The sequence below is a fragment of the Biomphalaria glabrata genome, chromosome 3, assembly GCF_947242115.1.
Source record: "Biomphalaria glabrata chromosome 3, xgBioGlab47.1, whole genome shotgun sequence".
NCBI classification, from domain to species: domain Eukaryota; kingdom Metazoa; phylum Mollusca; class Gastropoda; family Planorbidae; genus Biomphalaria; species Biomphalaria glabrata.
This window is the reverse complement of record NC_074713.1, coordinates 40,688,739-40,709,798: the sequence shown is the minus strand read 5'-3', so window position 1 is coordinate 40,709,798 and position 21,060 is coordinate 40,688,739. Positions and strand designations below refer to the sequence as shown.

The 21,060-nt window shown below is 33.8% G+C and overlaps 1 protein-coding gene and 1 long non-coding RNA gene across 2 annotated transcripts in view; one reads left to right on the top strand and one right to left on the bottom strand.

Annotated features, from left to right (window-relative positions):
- Window positions 1-21,060, top strand: part of LOC106078160 (probable nuclear hormone receptor HR38) — a 104,494-nt gene that overhangs the window by 7,101 nt on the left and 76,333 nt on the right. Inside the window, exons 2-3 of the mRNA XM_013238931.2 lie at window positions 784-971; window positions 5,685-7,003. Of these exons, the coding sequence (XP_013094385.1) occupies window positions 900-971; window positions 5,685-7,003 (1,391 nt within the window). The 5' untranslated portion in view covers window positions 784-899. The remainder of the gene's footprint in view (window positions 1-783; window positions 972-5,684; window positions 7,004-21,060) is intronic.
- On the bottom strand, window positions 11,570-13,446 carry LOC129925377 (uncharacterized). The gene is made up of 2 exons (XR_008777137.1): window positions 13,233-13,446; window positions 11,570-12,619 (listed from the first exon to the last, which is right to left on the bottom strand). It is a non-coding gene; the product is annotated as an uncharacterized LOC129925377 (long non-coding RNA).

Here is a 21,060-nt window from a genome sequence, read left to right as displayed (position 1 = left end):
TTTTAGAATGCACCCTTTTAGCGATACTGGTATGCACAGTATGCATCTGACTGTTGTAGATTGTTATGTTGATGATTTTTACGTAACGCATGTAGTGCTCTATTTCATTATTTTGAGGCATATATTGTATAGTTTACAGTTATAGAGATCATACATAGCAGCCCTACAAGAATAGATGATTAAAAAGTAAAAGTATATTTATAATTTTTTTTTTATCTAAATCATTGCCATGCAATGTTCATTTAGATCTATTGATTTACAATTCAAATACTAAAAAAGACCTTAGAAGCTAAATGTCAGCCTTTGGTTATGTCAAACTTCATGTGCCTGCAATTTATCAGACTTGTCCAATAAGGCTCTTGTCTTAATGATTTTTTTTACAAAGCTTACATCAACTCACCCTATCTTTCTGTCTGCCTGGCCAAAAGTTTGTAAACATTAATAAATGATTTTGTTTGGTATCTCAAACTAGGGAAAGAAATATTACTTAACTGAAGTGGTGGTATAAACTGAGTTAGTCACCTTTCTAAGGAAAAGAAATAGTACTTGACTGAAGTGGTGGTATAAGCTGAATTAGTCCCCTTAATAGATTGTCATCTGAGGCTTATTACAAATTTAATTACATGATTGATTCAAACTAATTGATACACTTAATATAAGCTTTGTTTTTTTAAAAAGTATTTTTTTTTTGCACTTTGCTTATTTCATACTTCATTTCATGTAATTTTGTCAAGTACACATTTTGTATATTTGAAACTTTTTGTTTTTGTTTCTCTTATATAGTCTCTATTCATGGCTATTACTAAACTACCTCAAGGCATCGCCCCACAGGGCCATGCAATGTCTGCCATGCAGGTGCCAACATGGATACGGGTGATTAGAAACAAATGTAGTTGAGAATGCCGCCACCAAAGAAACCAAAGAATGGGCCGACCACGATTGATCAGTTCATTGACAGAGATGAGCTACAGGTGGGTAATACTTTAGTCATTGACACATATCAGATAAGGGTGCTTGATATTTTATTCATAACCCAGCACTATCTTCATTATGGAGGGAGGTCATTGCTTAGTTTACTGTAGAATATGTCTTTGTAGCCAACATTTTTTTTTAGAGCCAGAAATATTTTGTCCCAATTGAGTTTGATTACTGATTTGTGCCTATTAGGATAAGCAATGTCCAAAGTCATATACACATTTCATCACTGGCTGAACTGAGAAGTTTCAGCTAATGGCAACTACTAACCATATTTTTTTTTTGTTTACTTTAAGCAACTTCCCCGACCATTTGGAACTATACTTTCTTTCTTTACAAACATACATGCTCTACTGCTTCCAATGTCTCTATCACTTCAGTATTCGCCTGACTCATTATTTAATTTTTTTTTTTTACCTGAGCTCTCCTTATAGGATTATATAGAGAATAAATTACTCAAGATGCAGGAAAAAGCTTAAGAGACATCACAATTAAATGTTTGAGAAACACTGTTTAAAATGCCTAAATGGGATTACTGATACAATAAGTTGACTTATAGCTGCTGCTTCATGTTATGTAGCTAATATAATAAAGTTAAAGTAATATAATAAAGTTAAAGGTGTCTGTTGAAAAAGATTGCTGATTAATTGCTGTTGAAAAGAAATTTTGCTGGAGTAATCTTGCTAGACAGATAGTTATTCTGGCTTAAATAACTGTCCACTATGTTTTTGTTTTTATATTAAATCTCATGCAAACTTTCTAATTTTTTTTCTGTCTTTTGTCTGTGTGGTTTCTGGGCAACAAAAAAAAAAAAAATCATAATTAAAAAAAAATTAAAATCCAACATTTTCTAGTTGTGCAGTTTTTCTAAAATCAATAAACCACCACATTCCCATTTTTGATGATCTCAGCAGAACCTTGAAATTTACTTAAAAATTTCACTTAACCCAATGGCCCGGTTGGCTACTTTGGTTTTGACATGGTTGTTAACAGAATTAAGCTATTTAAATTTCAATAATTGAAAAGTTGCAGGAGTTTTAAACAAATATATTAAATTCTAAAATAAAAATAAAAGAACTGAAAAAAATCCTCAGCATGAATTTGTTTCATTGCATGAATATTTAAAAGGTTTCAGTAAAAAAAAAATCAATAATATGCTAGAGAAACTTTAAAGTTACACAAAAAATGTAAATTGCTAAATAGCCTACAAGAAGGTTTAAGGAAGGACACATTAGTTAGGAATGTATAATTTGTGAAATAATTGCAAAGCTTACATAGGTAACAAATTGTAAGTTAGCAAAAGGAGAATAATAATATTAATAGTAAATACATTAAACATTTGTGAGGAACTTTGTTTTACAATTGTGCATTACCAAAACCATACATAATTAGAGCAAACATTACCAAAACCATACAGAATTAGAGCAAACATTACCAAAACCAAACATAATTAGAGCAAACATTACCAAAACCATACAGAATTAGAGCAAACATTACCAAAACCATACATAATTAGAGCAAACATTACCAAAACCATACATAATTAGAGCAAACAATTTGTATGATAGCACACAAATTATACATTCATACCTCAGTTTCTCTGCAACATTAAATGTGAAATTTACAACAGTAAGAACAGCTAGTTACAGTGTGCTCAACGATTTAATTGCCAAAAGAACAAAAGAGTTCTTGTGTCTATTTGTTTTTGTGATGGGTGTTTCATATCTTCTTTGTAATGGTAAAATGTTCAAATCATGAAGAGCAGGTGATTTTTTATGCTTGAAATTGTGTAACTATTTTTATTTTTTCTTAGCAATGTTTTTCTCATATAGGTGTCCAAGTGCGGTTTGATTGTTGCCTTTGATCTTATTAGCAGCATCCAAAATTTTTTTTTTTTATAACGTTTATTTTTAATTTTTATGTTTAAATTGCCAAAGTAGGCAGTGATGTTGAAACTTAACATTGACATTTTGTGAACATTAAAGGAGTACATTTTTCTTAGTAGCCTTAATCTTTATTGCCCTTTTTTGGTGATGTTTGCAATAAAATTTAGTTTATGGTTTAACACAGTTGCAGGTACTTTGAACTATTTCTGTGCTCTCCCCAGCTCCTGAAAGAATATCATTTTCTTTCTTTACCTTTTGGAAGTTGATAATCATTTCTTTTTTTTTAATTGTTTTTTACATTCAATATTAATAAATTGTCATTACAGTATTTTTCAATATTGTTTATTTCTCTTAAAAATATTGTCTGTCAGTCTGCAGTATAATAAACCTGGATGGAGTGCTATTGAAAATTCAATTTTACTGTTGACTGCAGTATGTTAAAAATAGATGCAACTACTTTTGGTTATCAAAAAAGGGAAACTGGTGTTTTTAAAACTAATTATTTCATAAAAATACACCCATTTTAAAACAAGTTGGTAGCATGCACTAAAATATAGTACAGGTAATGAAAGTCACTAGAGTCCCGATAGTCAGAAATGATTGGGATTAACAAATATTTAGGATTTAAGTGAAATTATTACATTCTAAAATAAACCTTTTTATGAAATACAATGTGTAAGTACATAAACTTTGATGTAGCTCTATGCTATGTAGAACAACAGTCAACCTTGACCCTAGCATTGAGGCATTGGTGTCAATACACTTCAAAGAGAGTTCTTCTCTTGGACAAAAAATCTAACTAACCTTTTTTAAACCAATTTAGTTTAGAACCACATATAACATTGTTTTGTTCATTTTCACTGTCCATCTTTGAAACCTACTGTAATTTTTAGTATATAGTACACTTACCAGTAGTTACTGTTCTTAGTTGTTTTTTTTTATTCCTAAAAATATCCTGGTTTTGGATTAAGCAGACTTTCTGTCAACTTTCTGATTTCAGTCTAGTGCAACATGATTATCAGGGCTACAAGAATTCATAGGCTAAGTTGTAGAGTGTTATAACACAGATTTCAATTAGGTTAAATTATTTATAATTATTGCTAATATGGTCCATGTATTCATACCTACAATATACATTCTTAACTTTTGAAACAAAGTGATAGTTTTTTAGAAAATTAAAGCAGTTTTTTAAAAACTAATTTAAGCTCAAAGACAATTGTGAAACGAGATTTTAAAAATAAAATCTTTTTGAGTTATGATGGTGCATAATAGGAAATGTCCTTTAAAACTTATGTGAAAACTTTTATTTTATACTAATGAGCATGCAATATGCAGAGTTAATGTTAAAAACAATAGTAACTTTATGAAGGTCAATGTGAAATCAATATTCAAGAACATTTTTAGTTTTTAAGATCTCAGTATGACAAGTAGAGAGACAGACAGCACAAAAACAATAGTGTTTTTTTTTTTCCCTCTGGGGGCTTCTAAAAATGGTTTACATTAAATGAGAGTAGTTTTTAATATTGCAAATAATCTTTTTATTGGTACCGGTATTTAGCATTTCTGCTAGTCATATGTAACAATGAATCTCACTTAGCCTGTCTTTTCTGCATCAAGTCACTTTGTTTATAATCACACATGTTGCTATTGCAGCATATTTACTGAACCTAGTCCCACTTAATGCAAACTCCTGGTATTGCCATCTCCTCATAATGTGGCTAGACTTTGCATAATGGATATCCCGTTTTGGGAAAAAGTTTCTCAGACTAATTGCTTCACAGAGATTTTATGAGAAGCATTTGCACAACATCTGTGAATTAATTGCAGTTGACTTCCTTTTAACTGTATCTTCCAACATTACATATTGATTAATGAGGGTGAATATTTTTGTTTTGAAGATGTAACATTTTGAGACCTAATGAAATTATATCTGCAAATTTTTATTCATATGTAATAGTACCCTACAATAAAATCGCATGTAAATATATATATATATATAGAAATAGAAATATTTTCAGATTTTACTTCATACATATACCGGTACTGGTAAATGAAATGAAATTTAAATAAATAAATAAAATTTGATCCTATAATAATCTAAAAAGATTTCATAGATGACATTTTACATTAAATCTAAAGAGAAAGTACAACTTAAGTAATAATTTATAGTGCAGAGAAGTGTAATCTTAGATTCAGTCATTGTGATAGTAAGTGTATATGTTTTATGTGACTAGTAGTGCTGTGTGTGTGTGCCTGTGTATGAAATGACCAGTTGACCTTCATTGTACATGGTTGAATGAACAGCAAAGAAGGTGTTTAAGTGAGGACTGTGTGTAAAAGAAGGTGAGATTCAAAACAAGTGGCTGGAGTAAAGTAGACTAATAATATCAATGTATTATTTGAGACACTTGTTGCTTTAGTGTGTCTATTACATGCAATAATGTCATAGACTGTACTTCTCTGCTTTTTGTATCCAGTTCACTTGCTATCGAATATATCTAAAAGGATTGCTTGAACCTTTTCCAATTTTCTGCTACGTTGACATTTAATTTCATTGGTTGTGGCGGGTGGAGTCATCCCACTTCTGACACCATGTTATTTCATACACAGGCGCACACACACAGCACTACTAGCCACATAAAACAAATACACTTACTATCACATTTCCTGTTCAAAAGATTTGACTGTGTTTTTTAATTATTAATTATTTTGTTACCTATGTATTTTGTTTTGTTTGTTTTTTTTTTTAAAGTTACAAACAAGTGCATACACCATTTTCCCCAAAATTTTATGATGAATTAATTCTCCAATAATGTATTTCAGGAAAGCAGCTCAACCTCCAGAGCTGTCAGATTTCACTGTCAGAGTCAAGGAGTTGGTCAAGATACCAAGGAAAGTTCTAACTGGAAGGATGATGCAAGGTCTAGTTACCAAACAACTAGCCCTTTGACCTCATCAGAAAGCAAACATGCTTTTCAGGGAAAGCAAAGCCTGTCAGAAACCCAATATTCTTCAGACTTGGCAAAAAATTCGCCTTCCTTGGCCAGTGCCAAAAATTCATCTGACTCAACACCTAGCTGTGATAGTGAGGGCCAAAATAGCAGCTCATATTCATCAAGTGCCACTGGTAGCATATTGGAAAGATTGTTCACGTCAACCTCTTCCAAAGACGATGGCGTGGACAATTTGCTTGGTGAAACTTTACAGTGGCAGCCCAAAACACAAACTTCTGCATTAGGATATAATATATCTACCTCAAATAAACTTGCCACTTTTTTTACAAAGTCGGACTGGAAACATGGGACAGCAATGGCTGAGGAAAAGCCTGGCCATCACCTTCAGCAAACTAGCAGCCTCAACATTCAGGGTCAACAAACGGCAGCCTTTTTATCAAGTGTTCATCAGCATCAACAGCAGCATTCAGTTGGACGGTCGATTCTGGCTTCCTTGTTCAGTGTTAAGAACTGTCTAGATGCATCGCACCCGAGTGATGAAGAGATCCCTCAAATGAGCACTGCCCTCACAGACTACCCCAGAAGCTCTCCAAACACCTACCTCAGTAACCTCATGCGACAGCCTCCGGGAACCTACACGAGTAGTGCTGGTAGCACACCCACCAAATCAGAGAGTGCCAATAGCACTGAATCCTCCATTGTCTACCTCCATCCAGCCTTTCAGCTACCTCCTTCAGCTACGTCTACTACCTCAGATATCAGAAAAAATTTTACCTCATCCCCTTGTTTACCTCCTTCATCGCAAGCAGTGACTGAACAAAACAATGCAAAGCCCTCGGCTTTACACATGAAATCAACTCAGGGCCACAGTCAGTCATCATTCCACGGCAGCAACCTCAATAGCAGCTCCAATGTATTAGTGGACAGTTCTCTTCTGGACTTGTCTGTGAAAAACATTTCTGTGACGAACGCTTCGCATAAGAATGCATTGAAAAATTCTTTTATGGTATCAGCATTGATTGATGGCTCGGCTGCTCACAGCTATGCCGAAAGCTCTAAAAGTCCTCTTGGCTTCAGGCACTCAGCTCTGGATCAGGTGGATCCAGTCAGAACTACTCTATGTTCTCCAGTGGTGAAAAAAGAGATTGTATGTACTGCTGAGTACCACTCTGAATCAGATCAGGAAGGGTAAGTGATCCATTTCATATTTAAATCTTGCTTCAAATCTTTTTTTCTTTAATAAGTTAATAAAGTGCTATTTTTTCTTAAGTGAGATTGTTTAATTGATGTATGCTTTTAAGATAAAATTTAGGACTAACACTTGAAGAGTTCAGAAACTTGTAGCATGTCTAAACCACTTCATTTTATAAATGCAGTAGCATTATGGAACATAAATTTACAAAAAAACTTATTTTCAATGTGTTGCACATGTGTTATTTGTTAAAAGGTTCAACAGAATTTTATCTTTTCCTTGTTAAGGGCTTAGCAAAAAAAAGTTTTTATAATAAAATCCTCTTGAAAGATGCCAAATGGTAAACTTAATATGCTACAGAATATTAAAACATTGATCTTTCTAAGACTTTGGTTTGAGATTATCTCTTTAATGACCAGCACAAGAGAATGAAGATTATTCAAAAGAATAAACTAATTTTTTTTATTGTCTGACCATATATTTATTTTTAGCAGGTTAAGATCATATATTGAAACTTGCTTAGAACAATGACCATACATGTATCTTTGTGTAATAGAAAAGTTAGTTATCTTTCTACAATGAACAATAGAAACATTAATTTTATGTTGACCATAGAATAGGGTGATGGTATTATAGCCTTACTTTTCTATTGACTGACCATAAAGTAGTGCATTGGTATTACTGCCTTACTTTTCTATTGAATGATAATAAATGGTGCTTTGGTATTACCCCCTTATGTTTCTATTGACTGATGATAAAATAGTGCATTAGTGCCTTACTTTTCTATTGACTGACCTTAAAATAGTGTTTTTTTTTAAATTTTTACAAAGCTATCAACTCTCTGTCTGTCTGTCCAAATGTTTGTACATGTTATTTTTTCGACATCCAATCTCGGATTAAGCTGAAATTTTGCACAATTATTTCTTTTACCTGACAACACAAGAATCAATTACAAAATTAACCAATTATTTAATTAAATATTGGTAATAAATTATTTTGTTTGGTATCTCAAACAGGGGAAAGAAATTGTACTTGATGGAAGTAGTGGTATAAGCGAAATTAGTCCCCCTTTATAGATTGTCATCTGAGGCTTAGTAAACACAAACATGAAATAAAAACAATAGATAAGTATACAATCTTCCATGTTCATAGACTCTTTGCTAGTAGAGTGGTTACCGCGTTGGCTTGAGAAGCCTGAAGGGGCGCTGTGGCTGAGCGGTTCAGTGCTTGGCTTCCAAACCTTGGGTCCTTAGTTCGAATTTTGGAGAAGACTGGGATATTAAATGTTCTGAATTTTTAGGGCGCCCCTTAGTCCACCCAACTCTAATGGGTACCTGACTATAGTTGGGGAAAGTAAAGGCGGTTGGTCACTGTGCTGGGTACATAACACCCTTCTCGTTAACCATTGGCTATAGAAAAAGCAATCACCCAGATACCTCGTTTCTCCCCCTACCCCTTTGCAACTGGTCCAAACAAGTGATATTATCATAGTGTATTGAGAAAGCAAAAAGCCTGAATTTGTGCTCAACAAAAACAATTGGTAAAAAAATATTTCTAATCACAGATTTATTATTGTTAGTCTAGATCTATTACAAATTTAATTACATGACTGATCCAAACTAATTGATACACTTAATATAAGCTTTGTTGTTTTTTTTTTAAAGTATTTTTGTTTATATTCTGCTTGTTGTTAGTTAAGATCATAGATTTTATGAATTACCATTCTAAGCAAGTTTTGAGAAGCTAAGAGCATTAGTTGAGCTTACTCTTAGATGTAGGTGACTTTAAAAAATCTTATCTTATACATTTAAGACATTACTTCACAAGATAGGCCTTCATTTTATTTCTATAGTTCCTAGAGGATTATAATTACATTACATTAGATTAAGAATCAAAAGGTTAATCAAAGTAGATTCCTATTGCAGTTGATAGTTATTAAGGACATGTTTGAAACTTTTTTCAAACAATATTAGAATTTTATTTGACTTGTTTTTGAATGTCTGTCACCAACTTCTTTTTGTTTGTCTGTCAACAAATTCTTTCTAGATCTAGAAGTGTTACAAAACACTGAAATCTTCATGAATGTTAAAAAAAAATGTATTTCTGCTTTTGTTTCATACACTTAAAAATGCAATGACTATATTGACAGGCTTATTTCTTAGTGTGCCAATGAATTCCTAATAGAAATAATGTTTTTTTTTTGTTTTCAATTCCCATTTTCAGATCCATGCAGTGGTGCCATACAGATTACTATTTATTATTTCTCATTAATGCCAGTTATTCTTCAGTTGAATGTCACTCTCCTCCTCCTTTCATCCCTCCTGTCAACAAATATGTCACTGGCCAGACTCATGCATACAGCGAGCTGGCTCTGTTGTTTGTGTTTCACAAGCATTGATTTGTATGGAGATATGATACATACATTTTGTTTTGCTGTTGTTTTAGCAAAAGTAAAGTAGAACTTTTTTTATTGCCTGCGTAAATAAATGTTTTGAATTTTTATGGTTTTTTAACTTTTGTCTCAAACACAGATGGGAAAATGTTTTAATTTTAATGTGCCTGAGATACATTTTAATTTATCATCTTTTTATAAATGGTTTGGAAATTTTGTTTTAAAGAAATTTTTAATTTTTTATCTCAAAGGAACCATTTTTTTTTATGCTTTGGTATTAAAGTCTGTTATTTTACACATACAGGAAAAGTTTTCTTCAGAGATCTTATCTCATGCATATTAACCAATGACTTAAATTCAGCCAAGTCACTGGTTTTCCTGGCTAGCTCAGGCAACCCATTCCATGCTCTAACAGCACTAGGGAAGAAGGAGTATTTGTACAAATTTGTCCTAGCATATGGGACGAGGAATGTGCCTTTATCTTTGTGTCTTTCAGAGTATTTTATTAAATTTTGTTTTTGTATTTGAAGATTATGGTTCAGTGTTTTATGTATGATTGCTACTTTACTTTTGAGCCTTCTGTTCTGAAGGCTTTGTAAATTTAGTGATTTTACTAAAGGTGTTACTCTAGTCAAATGTGAACATTTATTTGTTATGAATCTCACTGCTCTATTTTGTGTCTGTTCTAGTTTCTTAATGCTTTCTTGAGTTGAGGGGTCCCAAACGGAGGATGCATATTCTATTATTGGCCTAACCAAGGTTAAATAACATTTTAGTTTTATGTTCTTATTTGATTTATAGAAATTTCTTTTAATAAATCCTAATGCTTTGTTTGATTTTTTTGTAGTTTCATCAATATGTGGATTCCATGACAGTTTTTCATTTATTATAACACCTAGGTATTTTGCGTTTTTAGTCTGTGTTACTGGTTTGCCATGAATAAGATAAGTGGATTTAATTTGTTTTAGTTTTTTTGTTACTCTTAACAACTGACATTTTTCTGGGTGGAAAGACATGCTCCAATTTGATTCCCATTTCTGTAATTCAGCTAATTCTCTTTGTAAAATATCTGTGTCTTGTGTTGTTTTTATTGTTCTATATATTATGCAATCGTCTGCAAATAATCTGACTTTTGTTCCTGAAGTAATGCAATTTGTAAATCATTCAGATTGAAAGGCTTATTTCTACCACTTCAGAATATAAATGTGTGTGATATAATAATAATAATCATCATTATTTAAAGGAAATTTGTCTTATTATTTTTGCATTACACAAAACGAAACATCATAACTATAGAAAACCAAAAATACATTCACACCAATTTTACTCAAATATTACATGTGAAATGTTTCTATCAGAGAGTTGAATTGTATTAGTTGTTATTGTCATGCTATTTACTATAACATAAAAAAAACATATGTCTACTTTAAGTTCACTGTTTAGGAAGATCTAAATCAATAATAGTAAAAAATCTTTTGTAATTTTATGCTACACGTGTGCAGTATCAAACATCTCAAAACTTTTTTATTTGGTATCTTTTTCATCTGATAAGTTGCGAAAATCACACTGCTTGTTTTGGTGGTGTCTCTAGAAAAAAACAAAGTTGGACAGAGTCACTGAATAGCAAGTATTCTGCCTGACTCTCAAGGTTCACAAAATAAAACATTGATTTGACCCCATTAAATTAATTTTTGGTTTTATAAACTTTAATTTCTGTTATATAAAAAGAGCATGCATTCTTCTATATTTATATACCTAATATAATATTTCCTGATTACATACACAAAGGTTATTGAAGTTTAATCATAACAGGGTAATGAAACACAAACGAGCAAAATGAATAATGTCATCAGAATATGGAAAATAATTACAGAGAGAAAGAGTTAAAGAAACTGACAAATATCAAATGAAATAAAGTACTCAGATGATCTTCGGAATGATTCTTAGATGATGTATTTCACAAGGACATTTTCTTTTTTGCATTGCGTCTTATAGAGAAATAAAGTATTTTTGATAAAATCAATATTGCATAGGTATTGTAGCTGAACGATTAAAATATTAATTTTGCTTTGCGGCACATATTTAAATCTTTCCTTGTCCATATTGACCTCATTCTGTCCCATCAATCAAACTTAGAAACACTTTTAAACAACAACAAAAAGCTTTGGCAGTCAAAATAGTTTTGTTTTATCTAGGTTCAGGATAAATTTAATTAATAAACATAAAAAAAAATGTATATGCATTATTGCAATAATCTAAAGTGAAACTATTTTGACAATTAATGATATGAAAAAATCAAAATAGCTTTTTATTAAAAACAAACAAACAAACAAAAATTTATAACATTTATAGAAATCATTTTTGTCAAAATAGTGTAATCAAAGATTCTTGTTATAATGTATAAATTACATTATGTCCAATGTTTTATATATCTATCATTACTGAATATTTATTATATACTTAAATAGATTATTGGTTTCTTTGGTTGATTCAGTTAACCCTTTCCATGACACCAGGGAAAAACATGTAGGCCTACTTAAATTGACATGCATATGGAAAAAGTTTCTTCCTATGTAATTTAATGGTTGTGTTTTTACATTTGTAACTTGTGGTCTATTGGTTTAATCATTATGGCTTACTTTATTTTATTTGCCTGTTTTGGAGTGTCTCAAAGTTGAATGGTCTCACCAATGTTTTGTGGTGTCTCAAAGTTGAATGGTCTCACCAATGTTTTGAAGTGTCTCAAAGCTTAATAGTCTCACCAATTGTGTTCATCAGTTTACGGTTTACGTAAACCATATCCTCTTTGAATGCCCCTCCCTAATCCACCTTAGGCAGACCCTACTTCCACTACAGCCCAACATAATCAACACCCTGTACGGCAGTGCTGAACAACTGAAGAAAACAGCACACTTTTTTTCCTTGGCAGAGTCTGCAAAAGAGCTGACAGCTCAGCAGCACTAAAGCTGGCTAGAAGAAGAAGTGTTCATCAGTTGTGATGGGCTTTATTTTGTTAGGTCTGGTCTCATTTCTTTCTATCTCCTTCAGGAAATTATAACACATTCTACTACAAGTCTTTCTACTTGTTTCTTTATTTGATATTTTTTTGGATGGTCCTTCTGAACTGAATATTACATAAGATTGCCAGTGATGACAGCAGGCAAGGGTTTGAACTTGGGACCATTGAGATGACAGTCTAGAGGGTATCATACTTGTTTACCTTGAATAAAATAAGCATTTTTCTTTTGTTGTTATTAATAATTAAAAGGTTTTATGGATGGAAAGACATGTTTCATTCTAATTCCTTATGTAACATTGCAAGAACTTGTCTTGTTATTATAGTTCTTAATTATACTCTATATGCTGCAAAGTGTCTGAATGCTGAAATGACTTTCAAGACTTGTTAATGCTAGCCATGTTGTAATTTACAGTTGGTGAAGTGGCAAAACAAAACAATCTTAGGACCGCCCCTCCCCAAGTCTCATAAGTAAACCAATTTTAGTCACATTATATATTCAACTTCAGATATCACAGTTATCCCCCTTTAAACCCACAAGCCGAGTTTATAAAAATAAGTTTTAATTAAACACATTCATGCTTTTACTAGGCTACGCGGGTGACAAATGGCCTCCAGCGATCGCATGTACCGGTACCCCGTGGACAATCATTCTAGAGATCTTTAGCCTTCGCTTGACCTGGCCTGCCGAAGTGGGCTTCGACCTAGATCTGTAGTAGATGAATTTCTCGAGGTTGAGGCATTCCGCTATTTAACAGGTATTTATTAAAAGTACCTGGTGAAAATGTTCTGGAAATATCTTCTGAGAGATATTTACCTGGAGAGAACGCATACACAAAGTAAGCAAGCTGTTACTGTTAGTGGTGTGCCTCAGTCCACCTCCTTTTTCAACTTTTTTTTGAAAGGTGGAACACCCATGTTCGCGACTAGCGAGCTGGCAATGTTACACAGAAGGCCTAGACTAGATCTAGGAACTCTCTCACATCCAGCTCAATGCCACCAACTGATGATAATAGAATAGATGTTGTTTGTTTTGCTTACTCCACTAAATAGCTAATAGACAACATCGATTTTGTTGCCAACTGGGAGTCCTTGAACGGTTTAAAAAAAAAAATACTCCACAACGTTGAGTTGTTTTCATTCGTACAGTTTCTTCTTTTAGTGAGTATAGGCTTAAAAGACACACACACACACCTTTTTTTCTCTCTCTCTATTTGTCTAAAGTTTTTATTCTGTAGACCTTCTAATAATATTGAAAAAAAAAAAAGGTGGTGGAAATAGCCCGGCCTATCTCTGACGATGGGCTAGACGGGTATTTACTGTAGAAAATGAAGCCTACCGTGGGACCGAATGGTGCTAGAGTTTATGACAATAATATATTGAGTTATCGGGTATAGACGTGTTCGGAAAGAAAACTACAGTAGTAGGCCAAAGGAATTGTCTGTATTGTTTGTTTGAGAATACATCTCTCTAACACAACGTGTGTGCTTGTGGCTTTCAAACCTACAAACATATTTCTTGTGCTCTTGATATTGTGAGTCTTTGGATTAGAAACAATCAGATATGAAATCTTTGTAGTCAATCTATAATTTGTTCAAGATGTTTAAAATAAACATATTTAAACTTCTCGTAGATTAGGCCTACAAGACAAGGTTGATCTACAGTTACAGTTTGTCCTCAGTATTTATAAGTCTTTATTCTGACCAACATTTCATTCGTTTTTTTTTTTTAAATGCGAAACTATTTCTTTGAAACCCGACTCTCTTCATAGATTGGGAATAGTGAACTGTGTGAATGGAATGTATTATGTGCAAAGCTTATGTCGCTTTATAATGGCATTTCATTAATATAATTAGTATTACTATATTACCTGTTGTTAACACAACAGAAAGATGAATCTTATTGAATGATTTACCCTCTGGAGTTGTCGTTCATTCTGCTGACTCGAAAAAATCAAGGGACATTACTCAGAAAGGACCAGGCCCAGTTCAATATTAGAATTATCTGCCTTGATTAATACCCAAAAAAAAACCTAAAATAAATGAAATGAAAATAAATAAAGTATTTTTACAGTCATATTTCAATCTTTTGGTTTTTCCTGAACAATGCATTGTTATACAGATATTTTAAAATTTCTTTTAAATATATGCATATATTTTTCTCTTGATTTTTTAAAATTACATTTTCGCAAAAAAAATAGATGCAGATGTTAACCCCCATTGCACTGCAACACTGTATCATTGTGACAAGAACGTTGTATCAATGTGTTTCAGGCCCTAGGATCAGTTTGTTTCACTTTATCTGAACAAAAAAAAAAACACCTTCAAACACAACTAAGACTTTATAAAAAAGGATTGACATAATTATAAGGTGATGTATTTTTTTTTATACAATTATATGTAATTATAAACGTGTGTAACACCGCCCCCCCCCCCCCCCCCCAAACATACTCATTTGCAAACTGACTTTCACTAAATATAATTTATTTACTCTTCAGATTTAACCCTAGAACGCCCATCTCCTACGGCCTCCTTATATGAGTAATCTACGAGGCTTTCACGCCACTCACCCACACTTCCACGACGACCGTTATTAGAATTGAGTGGACACAGAGGCGTCTTTAAAACCCCGAAGTTAAAAAAAAAACAAAGTTCAAAAACCCAGTCTTCACCGAGATTCGAACCCGAGACCCCTCGCATTGGAACCAAAAGTGCTTTACCACTCAGCCACCAAGCCCCATAGAGTCTGGTGTTAGTATGATACATTGGCGCTAGTTTCCTGATTCGTATTCATTCTCTTGTATCGCTAAGCAATATCGTGGAACACAGACTATGATTGATTAAATAACTAGTCGACCTACACATGTAAACTTACATTTTAAGTCTCATGAACAAAAAAAAAAAGTAAGATTGTGATGTATCTGAGCACTAATGTTCTTTTTTTTTTTTAAAACATTGACTGAAAAAAACAACAACAAAAAACCAACAACGTTGTCTTTGAAAGTTACAAGCAGAAAATAAAATAATTCGTTTTGTACTCATTACGGTTTGTACTCATTGCGGTTTGTACTCATTACGTTTTGTACTCATTACGTTTTGTACTCATTACGTTTTGTACTCATTACGGTTTGTACTCATTGCGGTTTGTAGTCATTACGTTTTGTACTCATTACGGTTTGTACTCATTGCGGTTTGTAGTCATTACGTTTTGTACTCATTACGTTTTGTACTCATTACGGTTTGTACTCATTACGTTTTGTACTCATTATGTTTTATACTCATTACGTTTTGTACTCATTACGGTTTGTACTCATTGCGGTTTGTACTCATTACGGTTTGTACTCATTACGTTTTGTACTCATTACGTTTTGTACTCATTACGGTTTGTACTCTTTACCCCTCATTAAGTCTGTCTATGCGGGCATACATAAGATGGCGTCCATGAAATGTAAAAGACCTTGATGGATTCTATGTTTTATTCCTGTCAAAATGTGTGTGGGTGGAATAATTCCGTTAAATCATAACAATTAAGGAATAATATAATTTTTAGCTAAAACTTTTTTAAACATAAAGTCATTAGTAATTAGCAATGAAGACAGTCCTCTACTTTCTTTGCCATTTTCCTTTTTTTTAGCGTCATCACTTTGATGAAAGCATTAACACCGCCATGCGCCAATCAACGAACATATTGGGACTCAACGTAGTGGGAAGTTCTGTAACGCGTTCTTTTTAAATGGACAACAAATTCATATCGCATTGCATTTACTGCTATAAACATTCCAGACAATAATGGAACCTAATGTAGGCTATGTGTACATTTATATAGGCAACTAATAAGAGATTTAGTGACAGTATCATCTTAAGTACCAGGCATCGTCCACTGTTTGGAACATGTTCACCTTAAAATGTGCCACTTCAGACACTTGCCTGTCACGCACCTGACAGAAATGAGACATTCATTGTCGTCGTTATCAGCAGACTGGAACGAACAACTCTATGTGTGAGAGAGAGAGAGGGGGGGGGGGGTAAAGGGTTTGGCAGAGGAACAAAAAAATAAAGAAGAAAATAAAAAGAAAATACATAATCATTTTTGATCGTGTTTCTTAATTGAAAGAACCGTACAGCCATTGTAATGGGCGTCACTCGTTTATTTTAAAAGATACTATTACATCCAACGTCTGCTACAGGTTATTAAGAAATGCGATACACTGCGTCAGTACACTTGATTGACCAATCAGACATCTCCGTTTCATATAGTCACTTTTATAGTGTAATGTCCGAACATTTGAAACCTACTTTTCAAGGCACCATACTGCAGAAACTAAAATATTGTTTCTATAAACAGTGCGAGGCTGCAAACTCTTTCAATTAAAAAAAAACCCATTAAACAACGACACAGAGAAAGAAAAAAAAATTAAGAATGCTACAAAATTGTGTTAGCAAAATATGTTTAGAATCTAACATCCTAGTATATTCTATGCACATCAATTGAAACTCAAATCTGTACATCAATAGTTGTAAACTTTGTTGGGGCCTTTCTTTTTTTTTTTTCAGTAATGAACTTAGTAGGCCTATTAGTGATTAGAACTGAGATTTAGTATTTGGGGTCTATGTCGAGTTTGTATAAATGTTTCTAGATCTTTGTTCTCGGCTGCCACTTGGGAATCTATGATTCTTGTCTTGATCACATTTAGTTAGAGATAATTATTTGTGCCCTACTTTTCAATGTCAATAATGTCATGAAGCCAAAACATGTTCTGTAAGGGTTGAGCTATTGGAGAATAAACCAGTGAGAACCGAGTCGTCAGCTACATTGGTTAGGGAGTCATGTACATGATCACAGTGTGTGTCGCTCAGATGTGGCTGTACATGTTCACCTACATGGTCACAGTGTGTGTCGCTCAGATGTGGCTGTACATGTTCACCTACATGGTCACAGTGTGTGTCGCTCAGATGTGGCTGTACATGTTCACCTACATGGTCACAGTGTGTGTCGCTCAGATGTGGCTGTACATGTTCACCTACATGGTCACAGTGTGTGTCGCTCAGATGTGGCTGTACATGTTCACCTACATGGTCACAGTGTGTGTCGCTCAGATGTGGCTGTACATGTTCACCTACATGGTCACAGTGTGTGTCGCTCAGATGTGGCTGTACATGTTCACCTACATGGTCACAGTGTGTGTCGCTCAGATGTGGCTGTACATGTTCACCTACATGGTCACAGTGTGTGTCGCTCAGATGTGGCTGTACATGTTCACCTACATGGTCACAGTGTGTGTCGCTCAGATGTGGCTGTACATGTTCACCTACATGGTCACAGTGTGTGTCGCTCAGATGTGGCTGTACATGTTCACCTACATGGTCACAGTGTGTGTCGCTCAGATGTGGCTGTACATGTTCACCTACATGGTCACAGTGTGTGTCGCTCAGATGTGGCTGTACATGTTCACCTACATGATCACAGTGTGTGTCGCTCAGATGTGGCTGTACATGTTCACCTACATGGTTACCGAGTGTGACGCTCAGGTGTGGCTGTATCACCATGAAATAAAGTTTACGCTTGTTCATGACAACTAGACTCTCTAAATCCAGCTATATAGACATTAAGACTGGAAATGTTCTTAATGAAGCATGTCTGCTGCAGTGGCTCATATGGTGAACAATTATAATAATGGCAATGTCTTCAATTCCAAAGAGTACAGTGTTTTATGTGACCGCGCAAACCCAGTTGCGACCTGCATATTTGTCCATATAATTTGTGGATATCTGTCTGCCCCTTTTCTTGACTACTTTTTCCATCATTCATACTTAGGCGAAGCATGCAGGGTTGTACACCTTTTGAGTAGGCTGAACAGCAAGGTCTGGGTTTCTTGGTTCTCTATTTCAATCTTAAGGAAAGATTGCCCAGGTTTAAGAGTACAAGGCATGCGGTAAACTTTGGTCTGCTCGGATTTCTGGGTTATTTTATTTCACTTTTTCTGACTAGCTAACTTATACCCAGCTAACTCTCTGAAGGTTTGATCGTGGCGGCTGGATGTTGTGTTGACTACTCATTTTAAGTTCAAATTGTCATGAGCGCAAAGATCATGGATTAACAGAATGAGAGAGAGAGAGAGAAGAATGAAAAGACAGACAGATCAGATAGATAGATAGATAGATAGATAGATAGATAGATAGATAGATAGATAGATAGATAGATAGATAGATAGATAGATAGATAGATAGATAGATAGATAGATAGATAGATAGATAGATAGATAGATAGATAGATAGATAGATAGATAGATAGATAGATAGATAGATAGATAGATAGATAGATAGATAGATAGATAGATAGATAGATAGATAGATAGATAGATAGATAGATAGATAGATAGATAGATAGATAGATAGATAGATAGATAGATAGATAGATAGATAGATAGATAGATAGATAGATAGATAGATAGATAGATAGATAGATAGATAGATAGATAGATAGATAGATAGATAGATAGATAGATAGATAGATAGATAGATAGATAGATAGATAGATAGATAGATAGATAGATAGATAGATAGATAGATAGATAGATAGATAGATAGATAGATAGATAGATAGATAGATAGATAGATAGATAGATAGATAGATAGATAGATAGATAGATAGATAGATAGATAGATAGATAGATAGATAGATAGATAGATAGATAGATAGATAGATAGATAGATAGATAGATAGATAGATAGATAGATAGATAGATAGATAGATAGAGATAGATAGATAGATAGATAGATAGATAAAGAAAGATAGATAGACACAGAAAGATAGATAGACACAGAAAGATATATAAATAGATAGAGAGAGAGAGAAAAGAAAGAGAGAGAGAGAGGTGTTGGCATGATCGACACAAGTATCAAATCTAATGCAAAGCTCAGACAAAAAAAAATCACTTCCAGGGAAACAAAAAGAGTTTAAAAAGAAAGGATTGTAACGTCAGACGTGCTGACAGACATCCCTCCACTAAAATATCGCTTACGTAAAATGGATCCAGTGCGACTGATTCACTGTTCCGACCTGGTATCGATTCTTTAAAATTTTGTTCAAAGTGCACATGTGCGCATCAATTTGTTCGGCCAATGAGAAAAATTCCTTTTATCCAATGGAAATGAGGCTTACGCGTCCAGGCTCATTCATTAAATCACAACACGTTATGGCAGCCATGTTAGATTTCAAAGCAAAAAACAACAAAAACAACAAAAACTTCCACTTTAATTTGTTTTGTTTCGCAGTATTAATTTTTTAATTAGTTTTTTTTTCCTCCTTCGATAAATTGAATGTTTCAGAAGACAGTTTCTAAGGCTGCTGGGCAGACTATCCAGAAAAAACAACAACCCAGAAGCCATTTGAAAATAATTTCTATACTCTATAAAGAGCTTTGTTGTTCAATCATTTCTTCATCTGTTCGGGTCTAGAAATGCAGAAAGCAATTTGGGTTTTGTTTTATAAGGTTCGGTTGTTTTTCTTCAGAAATAAATACAGCGTGGGGCATAAAGGTCTCCCACATTTTGAATGAATGTTACAAAATAACCCAACTATGTAGACCAAAAAAAACCCTTTTTTATTCTTCTGAAAAGTAAAAAAAAATAAATAAATAAACTGGTGTTTTCATGGATTAAAAAATGGTTTCTGGTCTAGTACAGATACAATTTGACTGAGTGCAGAGTCGCAATTCCATATAGGTTGTTTTCATTATAGGCTTCAACAAAGCCGCAATGTCCAATGGTCCAATGATAGGCTGTGAAAAAGGAAGAACTCTTGTTATACTAATTACAAATGGTAGAGCCTAGCCTACAGATCGGAACATATCCTGCATCTTTCCTGCCACTACAACCCTTACAATCATCATCATCATCATCATTCCTTTGGGTTCCTCCTGGAACATAGGGCCTCGACAAAAACACGCCATTCTCCACGGTCTCTTGCTATTTTTTTTTATGGTTTCCCAGCTATTCCCGGTCCTCTCGGCTTCTTCTAGTACACTGCATCGCCATGTTCTTCCTCTGCGTCTTGTTCCCTGGGAGTTTCACTCGAAGGCCTGCCTAGCTCTGTTGCTGGTATCTTTTCTAAGGGTGTGACCAATCCATCAAAGTAGAAAAAACCAAACTGTGGGAGATGAGTGGACAGAAAAATATAGAAGTGCAGATCTTAGAGAGGAAGTGGAGATGGATTGGTCATAACCCTTACAGTGCCCACTACAAATGTGGGAGATCCTGTATTGAAGTCCCCGTCTAAACCTCCTGCAGGAAGTGGTCAGGGTTCGAACTAGGTACCAATTCCATTCGACCAGCGACATGGAGGAGTTGCTAAGAAGGCAGGAAGCAGTTGTTCCTCTTGCGAGCTCATTGTGTCTCTTTGCAATCTTGTATTTCAAAGATTCCTTCCTAATTTGTGTTAAGTTCTGTTTTCAAATGGAAACTAAAAAAACAGAAAAGTATTTATTGATTCGTTTGTAATCTTCTTTTTGTTTTATTTGTTTAAAGTTTATCCTCATTTTGTTTTGTTTATCTGAAGCTGATTGATTTTAAGATTTCAGCTTTTTTATTTCTGGGGACGTTTTAGAAATTTTTTTTTCTGGGCTTTGTTGTGAAAGTGACAAAACG